Below are 27538 nucleotides of genomic sequence, written 5' to 3'. Positions count from 1 at the left end.
TTATTTACTTAGAGACAGCATGATAACATTTTTAAGGAACGGGAAAGAAACAAGTGTAATTGCAATGCTGGAAAGAAAAAAACAACGAATCGACAGTTCTTTATTTCATTCACTAAATTTTGTTGAAAATAACGGAAATCTGAAGTCTGTCTCCAAACCTGGAGTGAGTTGTTTATTTTTGTTTGTCTCTTTGTTGGTAAGACGGCTGGACTTTGGTAGAGAGATGGCTCTTGACTCGAAGGACCTGTAATCTTGCATCAGTGAGGTTCAGTTGGTATTTCCTCCATTAGATTGTCTTTACTTATGTATTTATTTTACCCTTACTTGCTCTGTTATGTTCATGTAGTGGTTTGACATCCCGGACTTCAGTTGAACAGCTAAAAAGACTTCCTATTCAGTTTAAAGTAAAAGACACATTATTAGGGAGCACAGTGTTATGGAGGCTGCACATTCGCAGGCTGGAAACTCTTCGTGTTATTGAGGCTTTTCACTGCTGGGACCTCAGCTATCAGTGAACATGGATGAGATCCAGTTGGAGGAATATTGTCTCAAATATTGACATAAGCCTGCATGACAGTACAGTTCTTGAAATAATGTGAAAACCTCAGTGTGTGAGTGAGTGCTTACATATGTTTTTACAGTAAAAATGTAGCTCTATTTAATATTTTTGTCCATACACTGTGGGCAACTGTATTTGATGCACTCGTAATAAAAGCAACTGTCGCTGCGTACGTAACTGTATGTGCACGTGTTCATGTACATATGTGCGTGCGTGCGTGTGTGTGTGTAGGTCTTTGCCCACTCAGACATAATGGTGTGTGCATGTGTGCCAGGAGAGAATAGTCAGTCAACCTGTAAGGGCTTTTAGCTGGGAAATAGGGAAATATACTACACACACACACACACACACACACACACACACACTGAGCCCCGCCCCCTCCGCATTACTTTATACATGGCTCCATCCCTTCCAACCATCCCCCTCTCTCCCCCTGCTTACATTTTGTCAGTTCCTCCTTTGTCCAGCTTCTCTCTCCTCTCACCCACACACTCAAATTCACCCCCCCTCCCGAGTCTCTCACACTCCTTGGTTCTTGTGCTCTCTCTTCCATCCTTCACTTGTGCTCGGTCAGTATCTCCTCCTTTTTATCAGCAAGGGACTAAGGATTCTCTCCTCTCCTCTCTCCTCTCTCCTCTCTCTCTCGCTCTCTCCCCCTGATGCAGACCAGAAGGAGTGGCCCATTGTTCCCCTCGGTCTCACACCCATCACATTTCCTCTCCTCCTCACATCCCGGAGCTCAGCATCATGTCACAGTTTAACGTGTCTCTTTCACATGTAGCTTGTGTGTTGGTGGATGTGCAGCCCATCACAGGCAACGGTAAACAGTAATAAAAGTTGTAGTAACAGTGTTGTCTTCGTGTGTGTGCTGTCTCTTTCACAGCAGCACGAAACACTAGAAGAACAAAAAAACTTGAATTGGTTTCACGTTATCAAACTAAATAAGCCAAAACATGAACTGAAGAGTATTGTTTTGTATATTTTAGAGGTAATGAACTTTTGCTTAATTTAAAGAATAAGTCTGGTCATATTCTTTTTTTTTTTTTTAGGTAACAAATCCAAAAATTCACTGCCATAAATACTAACTAGAACGCCAAATCCGCAGCTGAAAGTAGCTCCTAACAGATGCACTATTAACTCCTGTTTGAGTAACATTTGCTAAAAACGACACTGTCCAGCTCTTTTACACAGACATGTAAAAGGCCTCCCACCTGTCCTATATAAGAGCAAGAGGCGCAGATTGAAAGAGATACAAATCATTTTGCATCTCTTGTAGTTAGATTTGCGCCCATTCCTACTAATTTTGTGTCTCTTTGTGGTCTTTTTGCACTTTTTGTTTTTGCTTTCAAGCAAAAAAAATTTAACAGTCACTTCATACCTAGGCCCCATGGGCCCCCGGGTCCATGCCCTGTAGGCCCATTCAGTAATCCATCTATGGCTGGGGAAGTTGGAAATTATTGTAAGACGGACCAACACATTGTTTTTTTTTGTCTTTTCATGGGAATTGTTGACTGTAACAGAAATATAGAATATTTTGCAAAGTCTTATCCTTCAAATGTTGAGTGGGCCTGAAAATAATTCGTCTTCTGAGGAAGAACAAAGTAGGAGAGTAGAGGTCAAAAGAGGAAACTGAAGAGGAAAGACTTCAGCGGAACAATTTGTGACTTTCATCTTCATCGACCAGTATTTAACAGATGTACTGTTGTACTAGCATTTTGTGTGTAGATCCATTTTCACAGTTATCGTGGCGTACGGGCATGTGGCTATAAGATGGGTGAGGTTTATAATGTTAGTTATGGTGTATTTAGTTGAAAGTTGAAACGCTGAATAGAAAATGACCAAATTTCATTAAATTTCCTCAGTATCTCAGAAGATCTGCTCATAGATGAGTTCCTGCTGATGTATATGTGCTGTATAATTCATGTTTGGTCTCCTCTTTTGCCGTTTGTGCCACTGCTAGTAGTGTGATGTAGCTGTCTGGCCTTTGTGGATTAGGTTTTGAAAGATTTTGTAGATCTGTGGATGGTATTTTTCAGATCCTTCTGAGCGTGGATATACAGTATGAATATACAGTATATTCAGTATGTGATGAGCTTTCAGGTGAACAGCCCGCTGTTGTATTGGTGTGTTGACAAAGATTTCCTCCACTGTCTTCTCCTCTCCACTGCCCACATGATGCAATATTAATTGACTCCGATCAGAGGAGGGAAAGTGGCTACGTGTGTGTGTGTGTGTGTGTGTGTGCGTGTGTGTGCGAGAGAGAGAGAGGGTGCTCATATCCAATCCACTTCCTTTGCCCCTCCTCTTCCTCCTCTCCTGAGAGATGAAGCCTCAGCACAGTACAGCAGCCTTGAGGACTTTCACAGAACAGACACAGAACGGAGATCTTTTGTATTTCTTTTCAGTTTAATGTCGTATGCATGAAATTCATTTGATTGCACAAACTGTTGTACACAACTGTTTAAATGAGCTCAGCCATTCCCACTCATTCAACGTCCTTTGGGTTCTTCTCATTCAGCTCTCAAATAACAATAGACATAACATTAAAAATCCTTGAAGGTTTGCATATTTTCACAAAATTTGTATATTAATTTAAAACTTGAATAAATACTCCATTAACCTCTCAGGTCTCTGGATCTTTTTAGATTTTTAGATTGAACATTCCACCTGGATTCTATGACTTAACAAGATCATGAATAGCTGAGGTTGTGTCTCATTCCAAATAAAGTTGAGTTTGAGTCCTTGAATTCCACCTTTAAAGTTTTGGAAAAGCTGAATCAGTCTTCTGAGAATGTAAATGAATCTGAAACGAAGGTCGTTCCTTTCTCGTTAGGGAAAAACTTAGCGTAGTTGCAAAGTTTCCATCTGCTAGAAGCCTGTTTGTCTATGTGTGCTTTTGTGAAAATGTGTGCTGCAGGATTTTTCTGTGTGTGTGTGTGTGTGTGTGTGTGTGTGTGTGTGTGTGTGTGTGTGTGTGTGTGTGTGTGTGTGTGTGTGTGTGTGTGTGTGTGTGTGTGTGTGTGTGTGTGTGGTTTCAGTTTCTATGAGTGACAGGAGGGAATTGGCGGAGAGGATTACATCTCATTAAACAGTGAGATTGGTCTGTTCAACTTGAGATTGCCATCAGCAGGATTAACTCTGCTGCTGATAATGACTGACATCATGAATCTGTCTCTGTGTTCATAGAAAGATGCAACTGTGGAATATTCCTTTAAGTGTGAGAAGATATTTTGGACCTGACCAAGAGAAGCAGCAAACTCTGATTTCATTCTCTGATCAGCTGACAGTGGGCAAACGTCTTTCGTGTCAAAATGAATCAAGATTTGAAATGTGTGTCCCTGCTGTTTGCTTTCATTGCCTGAGGGGCTGGACTGGCAGAGCCTCCATGAAGTCAACTCAAACTGTGCTAACCAGAAATACTGATTTAACTTTGAGCTAGTTTTACTTGGAAGAAAGGCAAAAAGACCGGCTTCCAAATCTGGAAGATTTTTCTTCGTTAGGAATGACTGAGAGCCACAGACAGGACAGGGAAATGCTGAGAAACAAAGTGTTTGTTGACAATAAGGACGATATTGAGTATCTCCAGCCTTATCCTTTACGTTTTCAACTTAACCAGCAAAGAGCTGATAAGGTTCAAAAAGGAGAGCAAGGATATTTTTATCAGACAAATACATGACTAAATATATTGTAGACAGTCTGTCACCACACTTTCGGTCCTGTTTCATAATGACTCAGTTCTGTGAGATACTGTGAAACTCTTACATACTGTAATCAAATTACATTTCACGAGGAGACACTGTATAGTATATTGAAAGAACTTTAAGTTTAAAGTAAACCAAAGCTAGTTACTCAGTTTAAAGGTACCCTGTGGAGCTGTCTTGTAAATAAATGTTTACGTTCAGCTTTATTCACCAAAATCACATTGTATGGATCCTTGAGGTCTAACAAATGTACTCAGTGCATTTCCTTTCCCATGAAACATTTTTCATCTTGGACAATTTTGAAACCTGCATTGTTTACATCCATGTTTACTTGCTAGCAGGAGCGATTCCAGGAAATTTTAAATGAGGGGGCACAAGAGGGGCCAAGAACCGGTCAGGGGGGGCCTATGGGAAATCAGAATATACTATCAAAAATGAATACAGCTTTGAAAATTGGCTTAAAAAGCATTGGGCATGATGTTCAGGCTGCTGTTCAGTGCCCTTTGCCCTAATACAGGTGGAATTACGTGAAAAATTACAATGACGGTACTCTAGCCCAACGGTTTTAGGAGGGCTCCAGGGTGCAGCAATCATGTTTCGGTGGGGGGCACCCTGTGCCACCCTTTAGGCTCGTCTCTGCTTGCTAGCAATCTCGTTCTTCACTCCCTTTGCTGTCACACTGTTGCGTTTCTTGGCCTGCTGCATCAGTGGGTTAGTGTGAAAACAGCAGGAGTGTGTATTGTTGGACAGATTGCAGGGTTGGATCAGAAGTTTTGCAAATTTCCAGATGTCTACAGTTTAAACATTTAATCCATTCTCAAGGCTACAGTATCCCTGTATTTTCACGGCCACAGTTCTCTGTCTCTCTTTATGTCAGATGAAAATTGCCATTTTTTTTTCCCCCTTCGAACACTTCCATTTTACACTCAATAGCAGTAAATGATACGGAGGAAATAAGACGGCACAGTTAAGAACCACAGGGCCACATTGAACACATTTAAATAACAAATAGAAGTGCGCATGTGCATGCTAATCATTATCATAATTACTGAAAACTGATGCTGTTAATGTAGCTAATTACAGTCTTTGCACTTTCCACATTTACATATGTGTTTTGTTGACACGTTTGAAAATCAATAGATGGATTTTAGAGAAAATGAGAGTAAACAAACTGTCTGGTTCATTCTCTCTCTTCATCCCCTACCTCTCCTTCCCACCCCCCTCCCTCAAACTAACACTCTCTCTACCTCCCTATTACTCGTTCCCTTTTCCTCTCGTTTTCCTGCTGCTGTCCTCCCTTTTCCTTTTGCGGTGTTAAGGAGCCGTGGGACTACACGGCTTGAGATTTTTCATCAACTCGTCTTGTTTACAGTTCCTCCTCTCCATGACTGTATATCTGTCTCTCCTGTCCTCTCCCCTCTATCCATCGTTTTTCCCAGCATCAGACCTTCTGGCTTTTTGTCTTTTGCTACTAAACTTTATGGAGGGGAAAGAAGGGAAAAGGTTTTTTTTTTTTCTCATTGCTCATCTACCGTCCTTTTTTTCCGCTTCCCTGTAGTACTCAAAAGAATTAAGAAATTTGATGTAGTAAATTTACAGCCACTACAGTGTCTGTCTGCATGGTAAATTTAGGCACACATTTTTCGGAATGGGTGCGCAACAGTTTGTTGAACTTGTATTTAACTGTTTAGTGAAGAATTTCAACACGTTTCACATTTTAAATTTAGTTGGTTTCAGACCTTGTTGCCTGGTTATAATCCCACCAGGGCCTGTAAACAGTCCAGCAAGATTTAAGTAAAGATGGGTCCAAGTAGAAATGTCATCAACTCCCATCATCCATCTTATATTCTGAAAATACAGAAAAACAATAATCAAGCTTTGGCTATTTTATTGGACAGAGTTTTCATGCCACCAGGAACGTGTTTCCGTGATTGTTTATTACTTTAAATAAATCGACAGCGACATTTATAAGTAAGTGTATCATTGCCGTTAATTTGTGCCACCAGAGTTCAAATGGCAATGTTATCAGTGCTTCAGATACACACAGTAATCATCACTGTATCACCATGTAGTGTTTGTGTCCCACAGAGACATTGCTATTCTTCAAAGGATCCTTTTCACAAACTAAATCAGTCTGATTTTCTCTCAAAGATTGAACAAGTTTCAGAAATTTGAATCATCTTTTCCCTGTTGTCACATTTATTGCAAGATTGTCATCCTCTTGCCACATGGCTAATGAATCTCAAAATTAAGAAATTGAGTTTTTGGTGTAGAATATCACCAAAAATTATATTTATATTCTTCCCCCCATCTTTTGCTTTTAGTTTTGTACGTGGCAGTCTTAAGTAAAGCTTCCAGACCACTATCAGCATTTTATCTGCACGTGGCTGGTGGTAGTTTCCCAGCCTGGAGGCGATGGTAGCTGTCCATTAGAGTCGGAAAAAACATGCAGTTGAAGATATTTTAGATTACAGGGAACTACTGAGCACTGTCGCTTCTTCCCGGGAGAGAGGGAGGCTTTCGCTCCCGGCCTGCTCACCGTCTGACCCGCGAGCTGCAGCGTCGTCCATCAGCCTCTGGAGCTGCGTCAGCCCGCTCACCCGGGGCCACGGAGGATGATGGACAGCAGTGCATTAGACAGAGAAGTGGGTGAAAGGGCATGAAGGGATGGAAAGAGAGCGAGAGAGAAACAAACACCAAGGGATGGCGAGTGTGGTTTGTGTTTGTGTGAGAAAGACAGAGGTAAGACAGAGGGGAAAACAAGCAGTGTACAACCTGTTTGTTTGTGTGTGTGTGTGTGTGTGTGTGTGTGTGTGTGTGTGTGTGTGTGTGTGGGCACGTGCGTGCGTGCGCGCACATCCCCTGCGGGCAGCCTCTGTGTGCTGCATTGTGTCATGTTGGCATCGTGGCTGGCTGGCGTTTTGCTTGTCCCATCCTATTAGCTCGTTGACTGACTGCCCAGATCCTGCATTTCTCTGCTGCACAGAGCGCTGACTCTGGATTACAGCATGACAGCTATTATCTCACCTCATTATCCTCCTCAACTGTGATGATGAATTTCATCATCGCTTAAAAAACTAGACATGGGCTTCCCCTGCATGTTGTCTAGCGTAGCATTTGGTTCACTGGGTTTGTGTCATTGACTCGGTGGAAAGCGTATGCAGTGATAGTAGCTCATTTATCCCCATTTTTAACCTTACTTTAGATATACTTTGGCGGCTGTTAATTTACCTGAGCCGGCCGCCCAAGTAAAGTCTATGCGTGGGAAACACTTTAATGGTTTTGTCTCTGACTACAGCTACAAAACATGTAGGAAATCCTGCGTTGATTTTTATTTTCTATGCACATTAACTGTATACTAGGCCTGGGCAATATGGCTGAAATCTGTCTTGTGACATTACAACGGTTTTCCAATATCTGTATATATAACAACATGGAAAATGTATTTAAAACCACATAAAATAATCATTTTGATGTTCAATGTAATGAATTGTGTTCTGCTTATGTGCACTATATCAGACAAAATTTTACACATTTAATACAAAAAACTCAAACTCATTTTACTAGTTTAATTAAGCTGAATGAATCTGGGAAAACTATGTTTTGCAAAATGAAAACACAACACGTCCCATATCCTGTTATCATAATACAGTTCCACTGAAAGACGATAAATCAAAATATTGCATTTTTCTCCAGGCCTGATAGATTTGTTCATTTGTGTTTTCTTTAATTAGCTACTTGTTTTAAAAGCAGTAATGCATCCGGGAGTTTTCCTGCAATATAATGCGATCATTTGAAGCTTTTAAGAAAATTCACTGAAGAGATAAAGTGTCTCCTTATGCTTGAAATGCTACAGAGCCTCTTCAACCCTGAAACAGTAAGATTCAAGTAGGATTCATGAAAACAATCTAATTCTAACATATTTAACACAGGCAGTAGCTCAGCTTCTTCAGTAGAGAATAAAGCCTTTTAAAGCCCCTCATTCATATGAGTTGCAGCAGTTTATTCAGCCTTTAAAAATACAGAAACAGAGTCTGTTACTCTTTACATGGACCGAGTCTTCTTGGCTGATAATTTGTTGCGCGTTGTGTGGCATGATGTTCCGAACACTGTGTGGGATGTTATATATAACCTTTCATCTGTTAGCATGTTGAATAAGTATTTATTTGTTATTTATTTGATAGGCGCGACTCTTGAGCCACAGTGTCTCTTTTTAAACAGAGACCAGGCTAAAGTGATAGCATAAAAGAATTTTTTCAAGGAGACTGAGGTATCCAGTGCCCATTTCTTGTGGCTGGTTTGGGCGTGTCTCTGTAGCATGAAAAGCTAGTGTACATGCGTATGTGTGTGTGTCAAGGGATACTTGTGGGAAATAAGTTAGGAGTAGAGACATAATAGTGTTGTCTACATGAGCAAAGGCAGACATAGATAAGGGGTAGGGCAGTTTGAGTGGAAGTGGAGTGTGTCTTTGTTTGTGTGTGTGTGTGTGTGTGTGTGTCAGGGTGTATAAGAAGTGCCAGGCTGTGACAGCAGTGTCTTTGTTGCCCCGCTGCTGACCGTACCATTCTCCTATTCTGCAATGTTGACCCTCTACACCCCATTTATACCGAGGAGCCTGTCTCCCTGCTACACAAGCACAGAGGCAACGTTTAGTTCACCCAATATTTATTCCAGCACAAAGACATGTCTGTAACGCGTTAAAATAGTTGCTTTTGTGACACATTTTCAAACAGAATCATTTTTGTTAGTTCCAACTTAATTGTGAAAGAAAAAAAAAATCAGGTGGGTGGATTCACTCATCAGTCTGGATGGATGTGACTGTAGCTGCAGTAAATTTCAGGCAGCATGTTGACTCATTCTTTCTTCTGAAATATAGCAAGGTAAAGTGGGATACTTTTCACCCATAGATCATACTGCTTTTAGTCAGATATATACTGTACATTGCATGAAACTTTATGCTTTTTCTTTAGTCGGGTGAGTCAGTAAAAGGGCAGAGCAACAGATTGGGCAACACAGATAAGAAATCTCCTAGAAGTTGCTTCTGAAAGGTGGTGTCAGTCAGGCAGGAGCATTTTTTGTTGCCAGGAGGTAATTCAGTCAGTTTTTGATCATCTATCAGACTGCATTACCTTTTACAGCACTCAAATATCAACTTCTACTGCCTCACCACCTTTAAACGGTGGCAGCACTGGCTGATCCTGTAGCATACAGCTGACTGAATGAGGAACTGAGCAACTTTGATCAGTATCAGGCAACAGCGCTGCGGGCATGGAAACTGTGGAGTTGCAGCAACTGAGTTCTTGGTTTGTGCCGGTGGTGGGACTGAAAGGCTGAATGAGGATAACAGCCAGGTTGTACCGTCCATCCGTCCTGTGTCAGCTTCCCTCCTGCTGCGGCCTCATGATCGACAGGTGTGAGCCCTCCATCCCCTTCCTCCTCCAAACCAGTGTTAGCTCCTGTTTTACGCCAGCCTGATATTACAGACAGATACACTGTACCAGGCTCTACCGGACAGAATGATGAACAGTCAGCTCTGGTGCTCACCTCCTTCTTTCTCCATCCTTTCTCCACCTGTCCCACCTCCTGCCGTTTACCTCTTCATCCTTTCCCTTTCTTTATCCTCTCTCTTGGTGTCTCCTCCCAATCTACTCCCACAGCTATTACTGTCTTCCTGCCTTTCTCCTCCACTACTCCCTCTCTCCGTCTTCCCTTTATGCCTGATGCCATTTCTTTATTTCTCTTTGCATTTGAAGGGGTGAGACATCAGTAATGGAGTTTCAGCTAAAAAGCCAGCAGTCAGAGGTCTGAATATGAAAAAGAAAAAAAAAAAAAAAAAAGCAGGAGAAGCCGAGAGGCGGATGGAGTGGAAAGAGGACAAAGAGCTGAGGGACGGACGGCTTATTAAAGAAACATAAATTATCGAACAATAAAAGATAGAGAGAGTGGATTAAAAGATGAGGAGTGAGAGGAGATCTGGTTCTCTTCTGCAGCGAGCTGCTGCAGTTTTGAGCTGCCTGAAAAACAGTATTGAGAACAGGCCTCCCTCTTTGTCTCTCGCTATCTATCTCGCTGCCTCAAATTGGTCAGGCTTTTAGCTTTCACATCACCCATCTAGGTACAACTGACTGACGCTTTTAGAGTCATGAAACTAAGGATGGTGTGTGCTCGGTGACGTGGTTTTACAGTTTTACTGTGAAATCCGTGTGTGTGTCCATCAAAATGTTTTACCTGGTTTGGGTGTGTGTAGGTCATATGGTTAGATGAAAGCAAGTGCTTTTGAATACATGCATAATGAGTGTGTGTGTGTGTGTGTGTGTGTGTGTGTGTGTGTGTGTGTGTGTGTGTGTGTGCGTGTGCGTGTGCGTGTGTGTGTGCAGTGTCCAGATGGCCATCTGCAGGTTCAATGCAGGTGGACTGTCAGGGTGTCACCAAGACTTATTGGAGATGGCAGGATACCTCCAAGACTTTAGAGGACACATGCACACAACCTGCCAAACACACACTGCAGGAAGCACACTTTTGCTCGCCTTCTTTTCCACTCCTCTTCTCTTCATCTCATTTCCCCCTCTTCCTCAGCTGCTTCTTTATTCTGTGTAGCAATGCAGATGTTTAGGGTATTCATACATAAACTCAGCACATCTTCTTCTCCTTCCTCCTTTTTGTCATTTTACATGAAGCTCTTCCCTGCTGTACAAAAATGTGTTGTTTTTTTTTGTTTTGTTTTTATTATTTGAGGTATTTTACCTAGTATTAATCAGAGCACCACCAAAGTGCTGTAGCTGACTTATTGTTGCATGAAAAGTTGGAAATGATCCCTGCTGTGTAAGTAAAATATATCCATTCAGGTTGATAATGGATTACACAAGTGTTTCTGTACGGAGGCTGGAGAAATTTCCTATTTACATCCATAATCCCTAAATTCACCATTTTAAGACCAAAACACAGTTATCTTCTGTTTCTTCCCATAAAGCGTTTAAAATGGCACTTCTATTATCTAGGGCTGGAAATAACAAATATTTTTCATTATCCATTAATTTGCCAATAGTTGCCAATTAATCATCTGGTCTATAAAATGTCAGAAAATTTTCTTAAATGCCCGTCACACTATGCCAGAGCCCAAGGTGATGTTTTCAAACAACTTGTTGTATCTGACGAAGGCTGTGTTCAGAGCAGCACTGGTACTGCATGAAAAAATGCATTCATTTGAATGAGGTCATTGAATGCAGGTGACATTGCAGAGGACTCCAGCAAAAAAAGGCAAGGATGCGTGGCAAAAAAGTTGAATCTGGCTCAACTATTGCCAGACTCTAAAGCAAGGTCATCCTGGAAGGCGCTGTGTTGGCCAGTCAAATACAGGCTACATTCCTGATACATTACTTTTTAATGTGAACGTCATATTTCCACTCGCAATCATCAAGACAAAAGACTTTTAGAGCTGTAAAACCATGTCTCAAAATATTATAAACTGCTGTGCTGTGTTTTGGCCTCTTAATCAAATCAGATGTTACTCGGTTTGGCCTCCCTGGATCATATTTTATTGTCTCGCTGGTTCCTGAAACTGCCAACGATGCTTTTTTCATGCAGAACTCTTTTTGGTCTAAACATCCAACTCACAGCCCAAAACCCAAAGATATATTAACTTTACTACCACAGAAGACAAAGAAAACCAGCAAACCATCACATTTGATAAGCTGGAATCAGAGAGCGTTTTGGGATTTTTAGGATCAGTTTTCAAATTCATGAGAAAGCAACACAGTAATGGTTGTTCTGAGAGATGGTGAATAAAGTCGAAGATAAATTACTAATTCACAAAAATCTTTAAGCCGTGAAAGTAATAATTCTAATCTGAATTTTGCGAAGACAATGAACCAGGTTCTGTGTGTTTATGGTCGTGTGTGTGCCAGCTGGTCCTGTCAGTGAGGGGAGGAAGAGGGACAAAAAAGAGCTCAGGGTTGCCTATTCCAGACACACACACACACACACACACTCACATGTTGACCTTGATAAATTTTGGGGACATTACATAGACTTGCATTCATTTCCTGGAGAGTTACCCTAAGCCTAACCACTGACCCAAAAATCAGCTTTTTCCAAATTGGGGATATGGCTTTTGTCACCAATCGGACAAAATGTCCCTGATTAACTGGTCTTTGGTCTAAAATCTGTCCCCAAAAGTAGCCTATGACAGAGAGACTGTGTGTGTGTGTGTGTGTGTGTGTGTGTGTGTGTGTGTGTGTGTGTGTGTGTGTGTGTGTGTGTGTGTGTGTGTGTGTGTGTGTCTCTGTGAGATAGAGAGAGAGAGAGGTGGGTTGGACTTAGAGGGTTGTTGCTATGACGATGCCAGCAGGGCAGGGCCATACGGTGCGTTGCAGGGTGCGGCAGACAGGCACCGAGATCTAGCAAGCAGCTCGTGCCGCGTCTTAGCAGGATAATCCATTGTAATCCCACGCGAGGGAGTCGCCAGCTCATTCCTTCCCCCCACCACCACCTCTACCTCCCTTCCTTGTTCTTCTTTCTCCCCCACAACCTCCCCTTGGCCCCCCATCTCTTGGGATAGGAGGCCAAGGAGGAGGAGGAAGAGGAGGGGGAGTGAAGGAATTAGCATCTGTTACCACTCTCGCTCAGGTTAGCTCCTCTGAGGAGGGGGGGGGGGCCTCTAGCTGTCACTACGTAGTGAAGCCGCAAATGAAAAATGACAGGGGACAACCATTAGAGCTTCCACCCTCCCTCTCTCCCTCTCCATCCCTCCATCCATCACTGCATCCATCCCTCTCTACTCTTTTGTACATCCCTCTACCCTCTAACCCTCTAATCTGCACACTTTTCTACTTCTCTGCCTCATTTTCTCTCTGAATCAGTTTTTTCTCTCCCTTGTTTCTTTCTTTCTTTTTTTCTTCCTTCCCACTTTCTTACTTTCAGCTTCTTCATCTCTCTTGCTTCTCCTGGCGTCTCACTTCTTCCTCCCTTTTATCCCTCCTCAGGTTTCCACTGTTCCTCTCCTCTTTTTACTGCTGTCTTTTCCTCTTCAGTTTTATTTCATCCATCCTCTTCTCCCCCTGCGGTCCTTCTCTTCTCATCCTCCTTTTTTTTTCAACTTCTATTTCATCTTTCTCTCCCTCCTGCTTATCCTCCTCTTTCACCTCCTCCCCTTTTTCCCCCTCTGCAGTCCACTCAGCAACGCCCAGCCTGCTAATGACACTGAAATCGATTCAGTGCTCTTAATAGCTGACAGATAATTGTAAAAATGTATAAAGCACCACAGTTCTTTTTTTTTTTTCCTGGTATCAGACAAGGCCATTTGATAAGTTGTGTGTGTGCTTGTGTTTGTGTTTTCGTATGTGCTTGTGAAAAAAGTGTGTGTCCTTTTTTTGCCATCCTCTTGGAATCCTGCTTAAAACAACTGTAGTCTTCACTTACTCTCTACAGTTGAATTACAAACAGCTAAACCTTTAATGAAAAACAAACTGGATTACAGGTCACTTTTTATGATGCTGTGAAATGACAATTACAACTCTTGCTGTTACAACGTTAAGACCTGCTTATATGTCCTAATCTTTTATTTAAGGCTGCATATCGACATTCTGAATTTTTTTTTGGTACCGATGGGTATGCTAATGCTATACTACTGTGTATTGAGAAATTCGTTGTTATCTGTAGCAATTTTGATATCGGAGTAGTTCATCTTATCAGTGTCAAGTCAGTAAATGAAGAGGATCTAGATTGGTGACCAGCTGTAACTTTTACTGTGCATGACAAACATCACAAGAATAACACAAGCCACTAACGAATTGAAGGCACTGACTCTGCATATTTACAAAGGTAGCTACTTTCAGACACCAACAGTCCAGCGTTATATTACTTCTCGGTATAAATTAAAAGGTGCAATTTGCTCTATTTTGATCGATCACTGGACCACCCAAGCTAGCTGAGTCCTCTCAGTTTGACAGTCGTAGCATAATAACTCAGATGATTTACCTGATTACTGTATCTGATCCACTGTTTTCATTAAGGTCAGAGCTGAGAAGCCAGATATCAAAGCTGTGCGCTCACATAATTATTCATTTCACATGAGCTGGCTGACTGACTAACATTAGTTTTAACTGTAGCTAATTATTCTAATTTTAAGAAAAGGACCTGCGTAATATTATTGCAATGTCCGAGGGCCTGTTGTGTAGAACAGGAACTCAAGGACCAATATCTCTTCGAAGCTTTGAAGCGCTCCCTCTCTAGGTGGAATTTTAAAAAAAAAATTTTTTTAAATTAAAATAGGGGTTTTTGAGAATTGGAGATATCTTGTACGAAATTTTCAATTCACATAGTAAAATGAAAAACACAGAACCTCAGCTGCATGTAAAGATTTTTATTTGAAGAGTTAGTTTTATACCGGAGAAACACTTAGAAGTGAAAACCATAAAAACCTCATATAGATTACTTTCCACTGTAGTAATGTCCTCCGAGAAAATTGATTTAAAAACACACACCACACACTGAGACACATAATCCACTGTAAAGACCGAAGGTTTATCCAGGATATAATTTCAAAAATATGGAGCATGACTGCCGCCTGACGAAGGGCAGGCCAGTGTTCTCCCAGGGGTCATTGCTGTGTCCTACACCATGCGACCATGTCACTATATGACGCATAGACACAGATCGCATACATACACCCACATGAACACACACCCACATGAACACACACACACACACACACACACACACACCACAGAGTGAGGAGAGGGTCATATGATGCAGCCTGCATGACAGATGCAGAATCAGACAAACCTTGATATTCACATTTGCAATAGCATACACACACACACACACACACACACACACAAGGACACATTGTGTGTTATAATGGAACCACAAAAGGGCAACAACTTGACATTTGCAATAATAAATGATGATATATGTAAACTTAAAGCGAGTGTTGAAAATCGTTGCTATAGGAAACCTGCTGGTGTCTGTTGAGTCAAACAGGGCCTGTGCCTGAGTTTTCATTCAAGAAAATCCATTTTGTGCACCAACCTTAACAAGCGTGTACAGCAGGTTGTTTGTCATTGCGCCCAGATACGACCCATAGGAGCCCATCGGACCTTCCTCGTCATGGCAACACTAATAAACACAGGGAAAAAGTCTTTGTGGTTTGGTTTTGTTTAGGCACAAGAGCTACTTGGTTAGGTTTAGGAAAACATGGTGGTTAGGGTTAAAGTAAGTACTTCTTTATGATTACAGAAACTCCTCGTTATTGTTTACAATAAAAAACAAGCAGTTAAAGTTGTGGAACGGTCTTGGATCAAAGAAACAACGTTGATTGTTGGTTTCAAACCAAAATAGAACAACAGTCTCCTGTGTGAATGTCCTTTGTTTTGTTGACCCATCCATCCGGCCCAACCCTTCGCCACAGTGCAGACTTTGTTGGTTTTTCTGCTTCGCCTCCTGACTTTCTCCTTCGTTCCCTTCATAAGTACTACGGCCACTAGAGGTCGCCTAACAGTCAAATGTAACCATGGGTCGTAGTAACCTGCTTGCACAGACGACCTATGGGGTCGTTTTCTACAGGAGGACAGTCTCGAAACGTATTAAGTCTTGTGTGATTCTTTTGGTTGGCTTTATAGAGTTAAAGAGACCATGGAGGATTGAAGAAGAGTTTGAGCATAAAAGAAGTGAAAGGACTTGGATGAATAAAGACATAAGAGTGTTGAAGGGAGAGGATTGGAGCAAATGGAGAATTGTGCCACAGGAGAGGAGAGCTGACATGAGGAGAAATAAATGGTGAGAGTGAGAGGACGAGGAGGAGGCAGAGTTTATTTCCACCTCAGCAGGGATTGTGCTTGCCAGTGTAAGGGGGCGTATGCCCCCCCCCCCGGGCTACTGTTTACACGGCCTTTATTTCTTCACCGCATTAAAGAAACAATCTGCTTAATTAATGCCAGGGTTTCTAATCTGCCTGCCCTATTTAAGTCAATACACAAGTGCCCCCACTACTATAATAGAGACATTGATTTGTTTTGTTCTCCCCGGTGCACGGCTGAAATTTAAAATATTTTGTGAGGATTATTAAATCATATTGATTGAATCGTGCTCCTTCGCTCCTGCTAAGAGCTGGCACTCAGGTGATATATGTCTCATTTTTAAATTAAAGGGCTGTTGCTCTCAGTTCAGGCACGTGTGTCTTCTGTCTAATTAGAAATGACTGCAAGTTGACTTAACATGTGCAATTTGGTGGAAGCTTTGCTCCACAGGGACTCTCGGTATCATCAGTGCATGCTGGATATTTTCAGTCTGGGCGCTTATAGTGTGAACTGTACCCTTTGCTTTGACAGTTTCTGTTTCCTGTTTCTTGCTCAGAGCTCAACGCCAGCATTCAGAAGTGGTTTATCAGATAAACCGTTTTTCCCAAATGATCTTCACTGTTATATCAGCTGTAATTGCCATTTGTGCTGAAGCAGTTTCTTCACTGCTCTCTGTGGCAGCATGCTTTAAATTATTCACCAGTTGTCTGGGGTTACTCTATTATATTATTGGTGTTCACAATGTCAGTGGGAACTATGAAGTGAAAAGACAGAGAGTTAAATAGAAGAAGAATGTTTGAGCTTTTTCCACCACTCTTTGGAGTTAAACTACCGGTAGATGTTCTGTGTGACTTGGATCCTTCCCCTCTGCCTGGGCTTAAAGGCCCCTGATGTGATTACAGGAGGAATGTTTGCCTTCTTGAGAAGATGTGGTATTGGGCATCTCCCTGATATAGGGGTTAAGACGGCCTCCATGAACGGCAGCATCCCAAGTTTGAGCCCAATTGGGACCTTTGTTGCATGTTACTTGTTTTTTTTAGAATTAAAATGCTCAAAAAGGAGACGTTTATAACACTAATCACACATTTGATTTCAAAGGCATTTAGCCTCTTGTTCACAGACACAGATGACGGACTAGTAGTTGCCCAATGCTAGACTAACCAACTGCTCGTTAACACTTAGATGTTGTTGTTGTGTTGACTTAGTACTGAGACTGACTGCTCTGTTAATGTCGGATCACAAGTTTAAAGCATGTAAAAGTCCGGGTTTAACAGACTGTGTCTCTGATTCCCTTCCTGTTCCCGGTTTTCTGCGCCGCCTCTCTGAACTCTCTGGAGAAACTGTCTGATTCATGCATGTCTCAAAACAAATGATCTCTACACAAACGACGTGACCTTGCATTCATTTTCCTTTATAACTCAGAGCTTTTTGTTTTGCGTGAGTGCATCTGAAGCACTGGACATGATTTATACCATGTAAAACTGACTCATCAGCCTAAATTTTACAGTGTGATTGCAATACAGAAAAGAGTCCCATTATGAGTCATAGAGATGCTGCCAGTTTAGCCTGTTAGAACAAATTAGATTCTGGTAAAATCCTAAATTGAATCCCCTTAATAGAAGAGAGTGAGTTCTATGTCCAGAGTGCCAATTTTGCAAGACTCCCCGTAACTTGCATGAATCATGGATGTTGATTTAGTCCCCTTTTTGCAACTTTTCAGCCCCTTGTTCACGTAATTACCTAAATGCCAAAAATGTAAATGTCAGCAGGCTGGTGGTTTTTGTGCCTTTCAACCTTGTTGTGTTCTCTCATCCTTCATGTGAGTGACACAGCAACCGTGAAGTGAATTGAAAAGACGGGCAGGAGCGTGATTTACAATATGTGAAAGGCCCCGTGCATTTGTCAACCCCTTCTACACCACTTCGAGCTAACAGCTTGACAGTAAATATGACAGTCCACATGCTGGAAACACACAAACGCACAACATGCAGAAAGATGCAGAGAGACACCTGTTCTTGGACGCACTCACAGCGACACACACTCATAGGACTTATACATGCATTGATGGAGATGTGTGTTGCCAGGTCAGCTGATGCAGTATCTTCCTCCTCCTCCCAGTGGACTGTGGAGTGAACAATGATTGACGGTCAAAGTGTTGGTCCACCTTTCCTGCTCCTCTCTGGGGGGGGGGCAGGCTTTTAGCTGCAAGTTCACTCACCTGGGGACGTAACTGTGTGTGTGTGTGTGTGTGTGTGTGTGTGTGTGTGTGTGTGTGTGTGTGTGTGTGTGTGTGTGTGTGTGTGTGTGTTTGTTTGTTTGTGTGTGTCCTTGACACAAAAAGACATTTGCCCTCTTAAACACAATTGGTGCCTCCTGTGTCCTGGTGCCCCTCAGGACCGTAGCGAAACACTAAACACTGCCATGCATCTCAGTCACTGCGCTGCTGCCTAGAGACTGGAAAAGAGGGAGTGGTGGAAGGAGAGAGTGAGCGAAAGAGGATCTTGACAAGGACATGGAAAAGGAGAGAAATAAACATAATGAAAAGGAAAACAAATGTGAATGGGAAAGTCACACTTTAGCCCCACTTCACTGTGTCCTTAAGAAATGAATCCTCCTTCGTCTGCTATCAAGAGCTAAAGGTAAAAGCTTCACATTTAAAGGAACAATCCACTGAAAATCGATCTTTTTGGTATCAAATACTCGCAGCAGCAGCAGCAGCTGTACTCAGGTTTGGTTTCACAGCATTTATAACGGAAAACCAAGGAAAAAGAAAAAATGGGTTAAAATTTCCATAATAACCTTTTTTAGATCACGCTCGCCACAAATCCCACTTCTCCACCGTTGTTTCACTCAATTGTTGCTTCATCAATAAAAGAGCTAAATGTGCTACTTCTGGCAGAGCTTTGGATCTATGAAAAGACAATAGTATGACTCAGAAATAGCATATTTAGCCTAATTAGCTGTCTGCTAAAGAAGCTTTGAGTAGTTGGAACAACACCCATGGTAACATTAGTGAATCTGCATGAACATAAATAATTTTTAAAAAAATCATAAAATATCTAGTACTGAAACAAAAAAAAGTCAATTTGCATGAAATTAATAAGCCTTAATAAGTCATTATTTAAACATAAATCCCAAACATTACCTTGTTCCCGCTTCTGAAATGTGAGCAGATTATGTTTGAAGATGGAAATTGTTTTGGCGATTCTTCCCAATGTAGCCATTTTCTGACCAAATAATTATTTGAGGAATCATTAAGAAGATAACTGTTGAAAATAATCTTCAGTTGACGCCCTAGAAATTTCAGTTAAAAATGAACTCTGAATTTAAGGTCCTAAGTTTGGTTGATGTAATGCTGACTCCATACAGTGTGTCAGGGATCTTCCCGAAGAAGTGTTCGGAATAATTGCTGTGGCAGTAAGAGAAGTAACACAGAAAACTGGTGGGGGTTGCTGTTCTAGGAAGCACTACTTTTGTTAGATTAAGCTGTTAAATGATGGTGTGTAAATTTTATCATGGAAAAGAGCTCGTCACTTGGAGGCATGTAAACGCTGTAGCTAATATATTTCCCTTTGCTGACTACTCCCTACATTCGCAGTACTGCTGTGCACGTATAAACACATTAATTAGAGTCTATATCTGAGCATCATGAAATGTGTAACTCAGGACAAAATCATGTGCATGAATGAGTGCATTGTGCAGCACTTGTCTGTGAGGCTGTTTTATTTGCGTCATAACTCTTGAACTTTGGTGTCATGACTCTCATGTGGGGAAACAGTTTTAAGTGAACGATAATGTTTCACGCACTGTTTTACAGTCGGCTTTTCAAGCGGTAAATCCTGAGCGTGCAGAGTTACTGTACAGGAGAGCAAATGTTGACGTTCACCGTCATTGTCTGCCGCATTTAGAAAGGTCATGTACAAACACAAGCTTACTGCGCATACAAAGGATAATTCTAACCGATTTCACACACAAAAGAGGGAGGAGGGCTTAATACCTTGTTGTTTTGAGATACAGGAAAAAAAAGAGGAGAGAGAGAGGAGGAGGAGAGGCAGAGGGGACAGGAAGCGATAAAGCAGAGTGAAGGAAAAGGAGCGCAGAGGAGCATATTATTTAGTCAAGATCAGAAATAAAATTGTGGGGAGGGTAAGAGGTGAGTAGAATTACATGGCGTGTATGTACGTTTCGAGATGGTCACTAGATTGTGATGCCTAAAACTTAGCCAAGAGAAATGTCAGAGCGCATGTTGGAGCGCAACCATTTGCAGCTTTCACTTTTTCATGACGTGCAAAGGTGACTGCAACAACAATCGTGGCACCTGAGGATTTGTCAGAAATTGTCAAAATATTGCCAAAAGTATATGGACACCACACACTCCAAACAGTTGCTGCAAAGTTGGAAGCACACTGTATCCTGTAACATCCATCCTTGTCCCAATTACTTATCTATAACACTAAATATTTGCGACTAAGCAAAAAGCAAAGTTATGGGAACACATATCTTAGGTCTTCTGTAATCAGGAATATAACACTCAAAATCTTTCCAGGGTTGCGTGGGCGTAGTTTGATCAGATTTGATTGACAGCGGCCAGGGAAGATATAAAACAACCCCACAACTATCACGGAAGCTTGATTCAAATACTGGTTGGTTCATGGAAGTGTGCGACATTTTGTTTTTCTGCCAAACACCCAAAACTGAGAATTGTGCGTTTATGTGGGACTCCGCTGCTTATGATAAGAAGCTGATGGAGAAAATGGGTTTTCTGGGTTTTTAACATATCCTTTCGTTGGAACTAAGGGGCTTAGGCCAAGCCATGAAAAACAGCTCCAGACCAACAGTACACTAAGTAGGGAATGTCCTTCGCTAGGACACAGTACACAGGATGAAAAAAAAAACCAGTTGTTATGCCTCTCGTTTTCACACCGCACTTGTGTCATATCAGACCTTAACTCGCTGATATCGTGTAGTCTAACCCCAGCAGAAGAGATGAGCGCAGAGAAGAAAGAGAGGCAGAACACAATACCTCCTGCTTTTTTTAGTCAGGAAGGATGTGGAAGAGAGGTAGGCTGCATCGCTTTTGTGTCTGAGATCAAGGAAAGGAAAGATAGAATGGGCTTGTATAGATTGAAGAGAGGAGGAGAGAATATGAAAATATGAAAAAGAGAGAGGGCCGCTCCCTTTTTAGCAGGCGTGGATAGCGAAAGAAGAGACTTCAGAGAATAGATGGTGACAGAAGCAGAGGAAGAGAGCAGAGATCCCTCACTGTGAAGTTGTGCAGGGATGGAGGGATGCAGAGGCAGTGACGGTGGTCTTTCTGCTGAGGGGGGGATTTGTGTCGAGGCAGCAGGAATTAGGTTGGCCTCTGCCGCTACGCATGAATACTCCTTACACACTCATAAATACACTCTGCCATGCTTTTCTACCTCCAGGTCCCAGGGCTTCCCTTTCACTCGCTCCCTCGTTTCCCTGTCTGATTGTCATACCCTCCTTCATACCCTCTTCCGTCTCTTTCTGTCTCCTTAATTCAAATTTATGGTGTATTAGCGCAGCCGTAATTAAGTACAGTGAAGCCAAGTAAGGATGGACAGTGTTTAAGATGCAGGTGTAATAATAAAGAACGTAAGAGAAGAAAGACAACAAATTGTTTGCACATTACAACACTAATGCACAACATGCTTTACTAAACTAAACATTTTACATACTATTGCACCCAAATATATGAGAGTGAGCTATAGTTTAACAACGTAAAGGTAATGCTGAGAGTCGAAGCAGAAGAGAGATACGCAAAAATCAAAAAATCTCTTCTCGTCCCTTCGCCTCAATCTCTCTCCACCCTTCCCCCTCCCATCCCCCATCTCAATCCTCCCTCATCCTCTCCTCTCTCCCCTCTCTCCTCTCCTCCTGCTGCCCCCACCCCCGAGCCATGACCCCCTCCTCCTCCTCCTCCTCCTCCTCCTCCTGACCTCTTTCCTTCTGCTTGGCTGTACCTCCCTCGGTAGTGTATTGCCCTCTCAGTCTCTCTTTCCTTCTTTACCTCGGTGCCTCTACCCACCTCTCCCTCTCTTCATGCAGCGGTTTGGGCTCCACCCCTCGCTCCCTCCCCCGCCAAACGAATGACACAGTCGATACCGTCCTCCTCCCTCTCTCTTTCTCTTTACACATCACTTTCTTTTCCTTACAATCCGGCCACTGCTGTTTCTTTTCCTGTTGACACATTCAAATTACCTTCTCCTCCTCCTCTGTCTATACCTCCCCCTCTCTATCCTCCAGTCATCCTCAGTTGGAGCTGATTTCTGTTTATGTTTCAACTCATTCATCTTTCTTCTCTGTCTTACTTTGTATGTTAATTAATCAAAATCATTCCATCCATTCATCTCCATCATTTTGTACCTCTCTGATGCTGGGAAAATTGAATTCCACCTAAATGCAGCTCTAATTAAACAGTCAGCCATAAATTGGGGTAAAATTGGAAGTTGTACGCTGATGTTTAAAATTTGGAAAATGTGTCTCTATGTCTCTCTATCCTTCCTCTCTCTGTCTTTTCTGCGGGTTGTAAAGCTTCAGTGTGTGTTTGCATGTGGGACTGTAGACTAGTAGTCTATTAAGAGCAATAAAACAGGCTGGCAGACAGGCATCCATCCTGCCTGCCAGCCTGCTTGGCACACTCCATTTATTCCATGATCACTTATTTAGTAGCCTGTCTGCCTGAAAAGGGATACCGACAGAGAGAGAGAAAGGGGGATGTTGAACCTGCTTCTGCAACAAATACTGAAGCATTTAACACCAGTAAAACTCCTTTTCTGTAGTGTTTAAAGAGAGTACAGTCCATTTGCTAAGGCTTAATAGCCATGCACAGACACAAGGGTGTAATTTCCACTGCAGGTGGAGGGGACAGGTTTGGAAATCCTGTTTCTGTCTCCCCTAACTTTTATTGCTTCAGTTAGATTTTCTCAATGAAATCTTACCAAACAAACATCTGATTGTCCGGCCAACATAATCAAGTTTAGAGAAGATCTGAAAATGTTGATACACTCATCTGAGTCTTCTTTTTAACCCTGGATTTTGTTTTTGTTTACAGTGAATATTCTTCTAAACAGACACCACAAATGCACATCAATCAGAAATGAAGCAGTGAAGGACAGTACTGTTTAGTTAAGATGCAAATACGGCATTATTTATCATAAAGTTTCAAGTGTCCATCAAGGAAACTGAACATGATTTCCATGTCATTATTACACCAGGAAAGCACGATAACAAATTTCATCATAATTTGTTATTCGATAGATGTATAGACGGGTGGATGGATGGATGGATGGATAAGCTGCTTGTGGTGGATTTACTGGCTACCTCAGCCACAGACTAGATCATCTTGGGCTGGAATAATGCCCGAAAACAAGAAGCAAGTTCGAAATGGAGACAAAAAAAAGTAAACGTCATAAAAGCTGCACATACAAGTGTAGGAGAAACAGCCACGTGAACATCCCCAAGTGGCTTTAGGTGTTGGAGCAGGAGCTTGACCAATAAAAGGTGCAAGAGAAAATGGAGCTGACTGCACAGTTTCTGTCCGAAGTTGAAAAGTTTCTGGTCGTAGCTTTAAACTGAAATTTACACTCATTGTAATAATGATGATGTTAGCAGGTTGTTATAGTGATTCAAATAAGGTGGGAGGAGGAAGAGCTGGATGATGATGATGTGGATGATGACGATGAGGAGGTGAAAACGAGGAGGGCGGTGTGGTTATGCGGGGGAGGGGCCTCTGTCATAATGCAGGGTATTGACTGTGTTATTGTCTGGTCAGGCTGCAGACTGGATGGGTTTAATCAAATAAACAGACACTGCTTTCTCTACCACGCTCCACTCATCCTGTAACAGTAACCTCCACAGCAGCTGCATGCACTCTCTCTCTCTCTCTCTCTCTGAGGAATCACACTACATTTCTCTCATAACACACAACCACATCTCTAGTTTGCTGAAATCGCTTTCTTTTTTTGGTGACTATGTTATTTTATTCACCCTCACCTTAATTACTGGTGCACAGAAAGACGTTAGCAGTCAGTACATAGCTCATGCCTTTAGAAAACTTTAGAAAATAAATAGAGGACTCATTATTTTCTTCTCCACCAGCAGACAGTTTGGAAATGATTTCCTAATGGGGGAGTCATCGCTGTCACAGCCCCTCTGGCTATAGGAAGGCCCCAATTTCACTCCAGCTAGGGGACAGTTATGGCTGCAATAAGGAGATTTCCTCAATTTAGGCAAAATCATTGATTTCATTATTTCCTTACATTGCAAGATACAGGGGTGTACACAATATCAAGAACACTTACACAATATAACATACAGTGCCACTGTTGTGTAACAAATAATGTAATGCTGTAATGCTGATACTGATTAGGTTTTCTTGAAACTGTGACAGTGGGGTATTGATGAAAAGATTTTTGAGATTGTAGATTGTTGTGTTGGAATTTTCTCTCTCCTCTATACAAACACAGAAATATCAGTTATATCAGTTATTAAAGCAGAACAGAAGCAGAAAGTATTTTAGGTGGTTTAGGATTTATAAGACTGTCGTACCCAGATGCAGCTGCCCCATGACGGAAGCATGCCATCTGCTGGCAGTTAAAAATAGCTATGAAATTAGAGCATACATATACAGTATCTTTATGTTTGTGTCTATTCAGGACCGTTTCTGGAACAGTGATCATATGACATCTGTAATGTTAATGACAGTCCATTCAGAATAAGAGCTCTGTCTGTAATCAGCCTGTAAAATTGCAGACTGCTGGAGTTATGTTGCTGACACACCAATAATGTCCTGTGTCATGTACTTTCTGCAACAACTTACAACTTCAGCAATAATAATGATGGTAATAGTAACAAAAGGTTGTATGTAATATACAGTATATAGCTCATAGGCAGTTTTAGACGCCCTAGCTAACTCTAGATTTGCCCTTTTGGTGATTTATTTAGAACATTTTCTTTTGACTAAATTGTTTTTATGGATTTTTTTTTTTCTTCATGAGAAGTTCACTTAGTGTTAAGGTCATCCAGTTATTGTGGCCTGGAATAGACCTGAGGAATAGTTTCACAGGCTTTCTTATGTGCCTTTAGGCTTTAAAAAAGCCTGAGAAAAAATACTTGAAATATATATATATATATATATATATATATATATATTTTTGTTTTTATTTTTTTTTTTATGCGGAAGCTACAAAGTGCTTGCAGAAAGGAGAAAAGTGAAAGAGTGAGACAGAAGAGAGAGAGGACAATATATACAGTGAGACAAGAAGAAATAAGTGTATGTAAGTGTAAAAAGGTATAAGCAGTGTAACTCACATATTCCACAAATTCTGAGTGGTTGATTTACCCTCCAGTAGTGTTGAGCAATGCAGGTAGTTTTGGTTTTATGTGCTGAAACTTTAGATTATCTTATCTGTCTTTCTGCGTCTATGACTTCGATAGAAAGTAGATCCAGTGAAAACAATTTACAGGGAGGTTTGTGGATTATCCAGAATTGTTAAATTTTCAAATCCGTCACTCCCACTGTGCTTGGTGACAGAAAACTCTCCGAAGGATAGATGAAACCATGGGCCACATACAGTAAAACATAACTTAATTGTGTGGCTAAACACTACTAGAAGTAACTGGGAAAATATGTTTGGGTTTTTTTGTTTTTGTTTTTGGTGAGTGTGTGATTAAGGTGAATTGAGCCTAAGGCCCTAAATGTCCATGATGACAGATTTATTTTTGTATGTAGATTTTTGTATGACCTATATAGCACACAGACTGCTGCATGTCATTGTACACACCGACGATGTTACAGACACAGTGTGTCTGTAACATCGTCAAATGTCCTTTGTTCTCCTTTCACATCCCAACAAAGACAGTTCCCCAGGCCCGTGTTCATCTGTTGCCAGACCCGGACTCGGAAATAAACATAAAAAACAGGAAGCAACATCAGTTTGGAAACAGAAAAAATCCTTTTTCAGTCATGAAATTTAACCTCCCTCTCTGTCTCCTCCTACAGATGATTCCTCATCAGAGAGCGGCAGTGGGAATGGCCTGCCTGCATTAACCCCTCCCTCATCCGCTGTGACGGACAGCACCATTGTCAGGGAAACCGAGGTCGTCAATGGCAACGGTGGCCCCGCCCCGCTCGACTTCAGCACGCCAACTTCCTCTTCCTCATCGTCCGAGGACCAGCAGCCAATCAACCTGAGTGACCCGCCCCCCCAGCGCCTGCCCCTGTCCACCTCTCACCTGCCCGTCACCGTGTCAGCAGCGGCTGCGGCGCTGCTCGGCGCTCTGCATCCCAACGCGCCCGAGGAGCTCCGCAGGAAGTACCCGCTGGCTGCCAAACCTCCCCTGACTCCACACCCGGCCCTGCCTCTGCCACTGCCACAAACGCACACTCCTCACACACATAATTCACACACTCCCAACACACACTCCCAGTCCCACATACCCACCGCTGAGCTGCGACTGGACCGAGACGGCAGGGACTACGGGGGCAAGGTGAGACCATACAGTAGACATACACACACATACTGTACTCAAACATACAGATACTGTACATGCATCAATTCATGAGTGATTTGTTGAGATTAAGATTTAGTGACTTAGGCGTATCTGTCAATCAAGTTTAGCTAATTTAGGCTGGCTCTTAAATATTCATCCATCCATCCAGTAACTACATCTACTGGTCTGGTCAAAGTTGTGGCAACTGGAGTCAATCACATATAGACAGATGAAAAAATTCAACAATAATAATTACTCCAACAGACAATTTAGAGTCTCTATTTCACCTACAGGTCTTATTCATCTGGAAGGATTTCATACAGAAAAGCTCCAGCTGGCCGGAACAAGTTCAAATCTAATGTACTACTGGCCAACAGTGCTAACCGCCGTGCTGCCTTAAAGCAGCATCCAGTCATAAATAAAATGCAATGGCCACCATAACAAAACAAGCCTGTTTAATAGGAGTTAGTAAAGTTATATTGGGCCTGAGTAACATAAATCTTATTGACTCAAATTCTCCTCCATTAAAGAAAAATGAAAAATGGGAAATATGCATTGTTGCTTTCTTGGAGAGAGTAAGAAGAAAAGATCGATACCACTCACATTTCTGTAGGCTAAGTATGATGCCAGCGCCGGCAGTCAGGTAACTCACCTTAGCAGAAGGACTGGAAACAGGGGGAAAGAGCTAGCCTTACGTGGTCCAAGGGTAACAAAACCCGCCTACCTGCACATCTAAAGTTCACTAATGTTCACTAATTAACATGTAACGGATTGAACAAACAAAATGCACCAATGTAAAGAGCTTATGAGGTGCTGGTAGGAGGATTTTGGTACCTTCAGACGTAGTCACCAGGCTAGCTGTTTCCATCTGTTTGTTTTTGTGCTAAGCTAAACTAACTGCGTGCTGGCTGTAGCTTCATATTTACCATACAGATACAACAGAAGTGTCCATCTTTTGATGGAAG

The 27538-nt window shown here is 41.9% G+C and overlaps 1 protein-coding gene across 3 annotated transcripts in view; it reads left to right on the top strand.

Annotated features, from left to right (window-relative positions):
- Window positions 1–27538, top strand: part of LOC120803607 (nucleolar protein 4-like) — a 166592-nt gene that overhangs the window by 123451 nt on the left and 15603 nt on the right. For all 3 annotated transcript variants that reach the window (XM_040152228.1, XM_040152227.1, XM_040152226.1), the window contains one exon: window positions 26083–26570. In XM_040152228.1, coding sequence (XP_040008162.1) covers window positions 26083–26570 — 488 coding nt within the window. The remainder of the gene's footprint in view (window positions 1–26082; window positions 26571–27538) is intronic.

This window comes from Xiphias gladius, chromosome 18 (assembly GCF_016859285.1).
Source record: "Xiphias gladius isolate SHS-SW01 ecotype Sanya breed wild chromosome 18, ASM1685928v1, whole genome shotgun sequence".
Classification (NCBI taxonomy): Eukaryota; Metazoa; Chordata; class Actinopteri; order Istiophoriformes; family Xiphiidae; genus Xiphias; species Xiphias gladius.
This window is presented reverse-complemented; position numbering and strand designations above follow the sequence as displayed.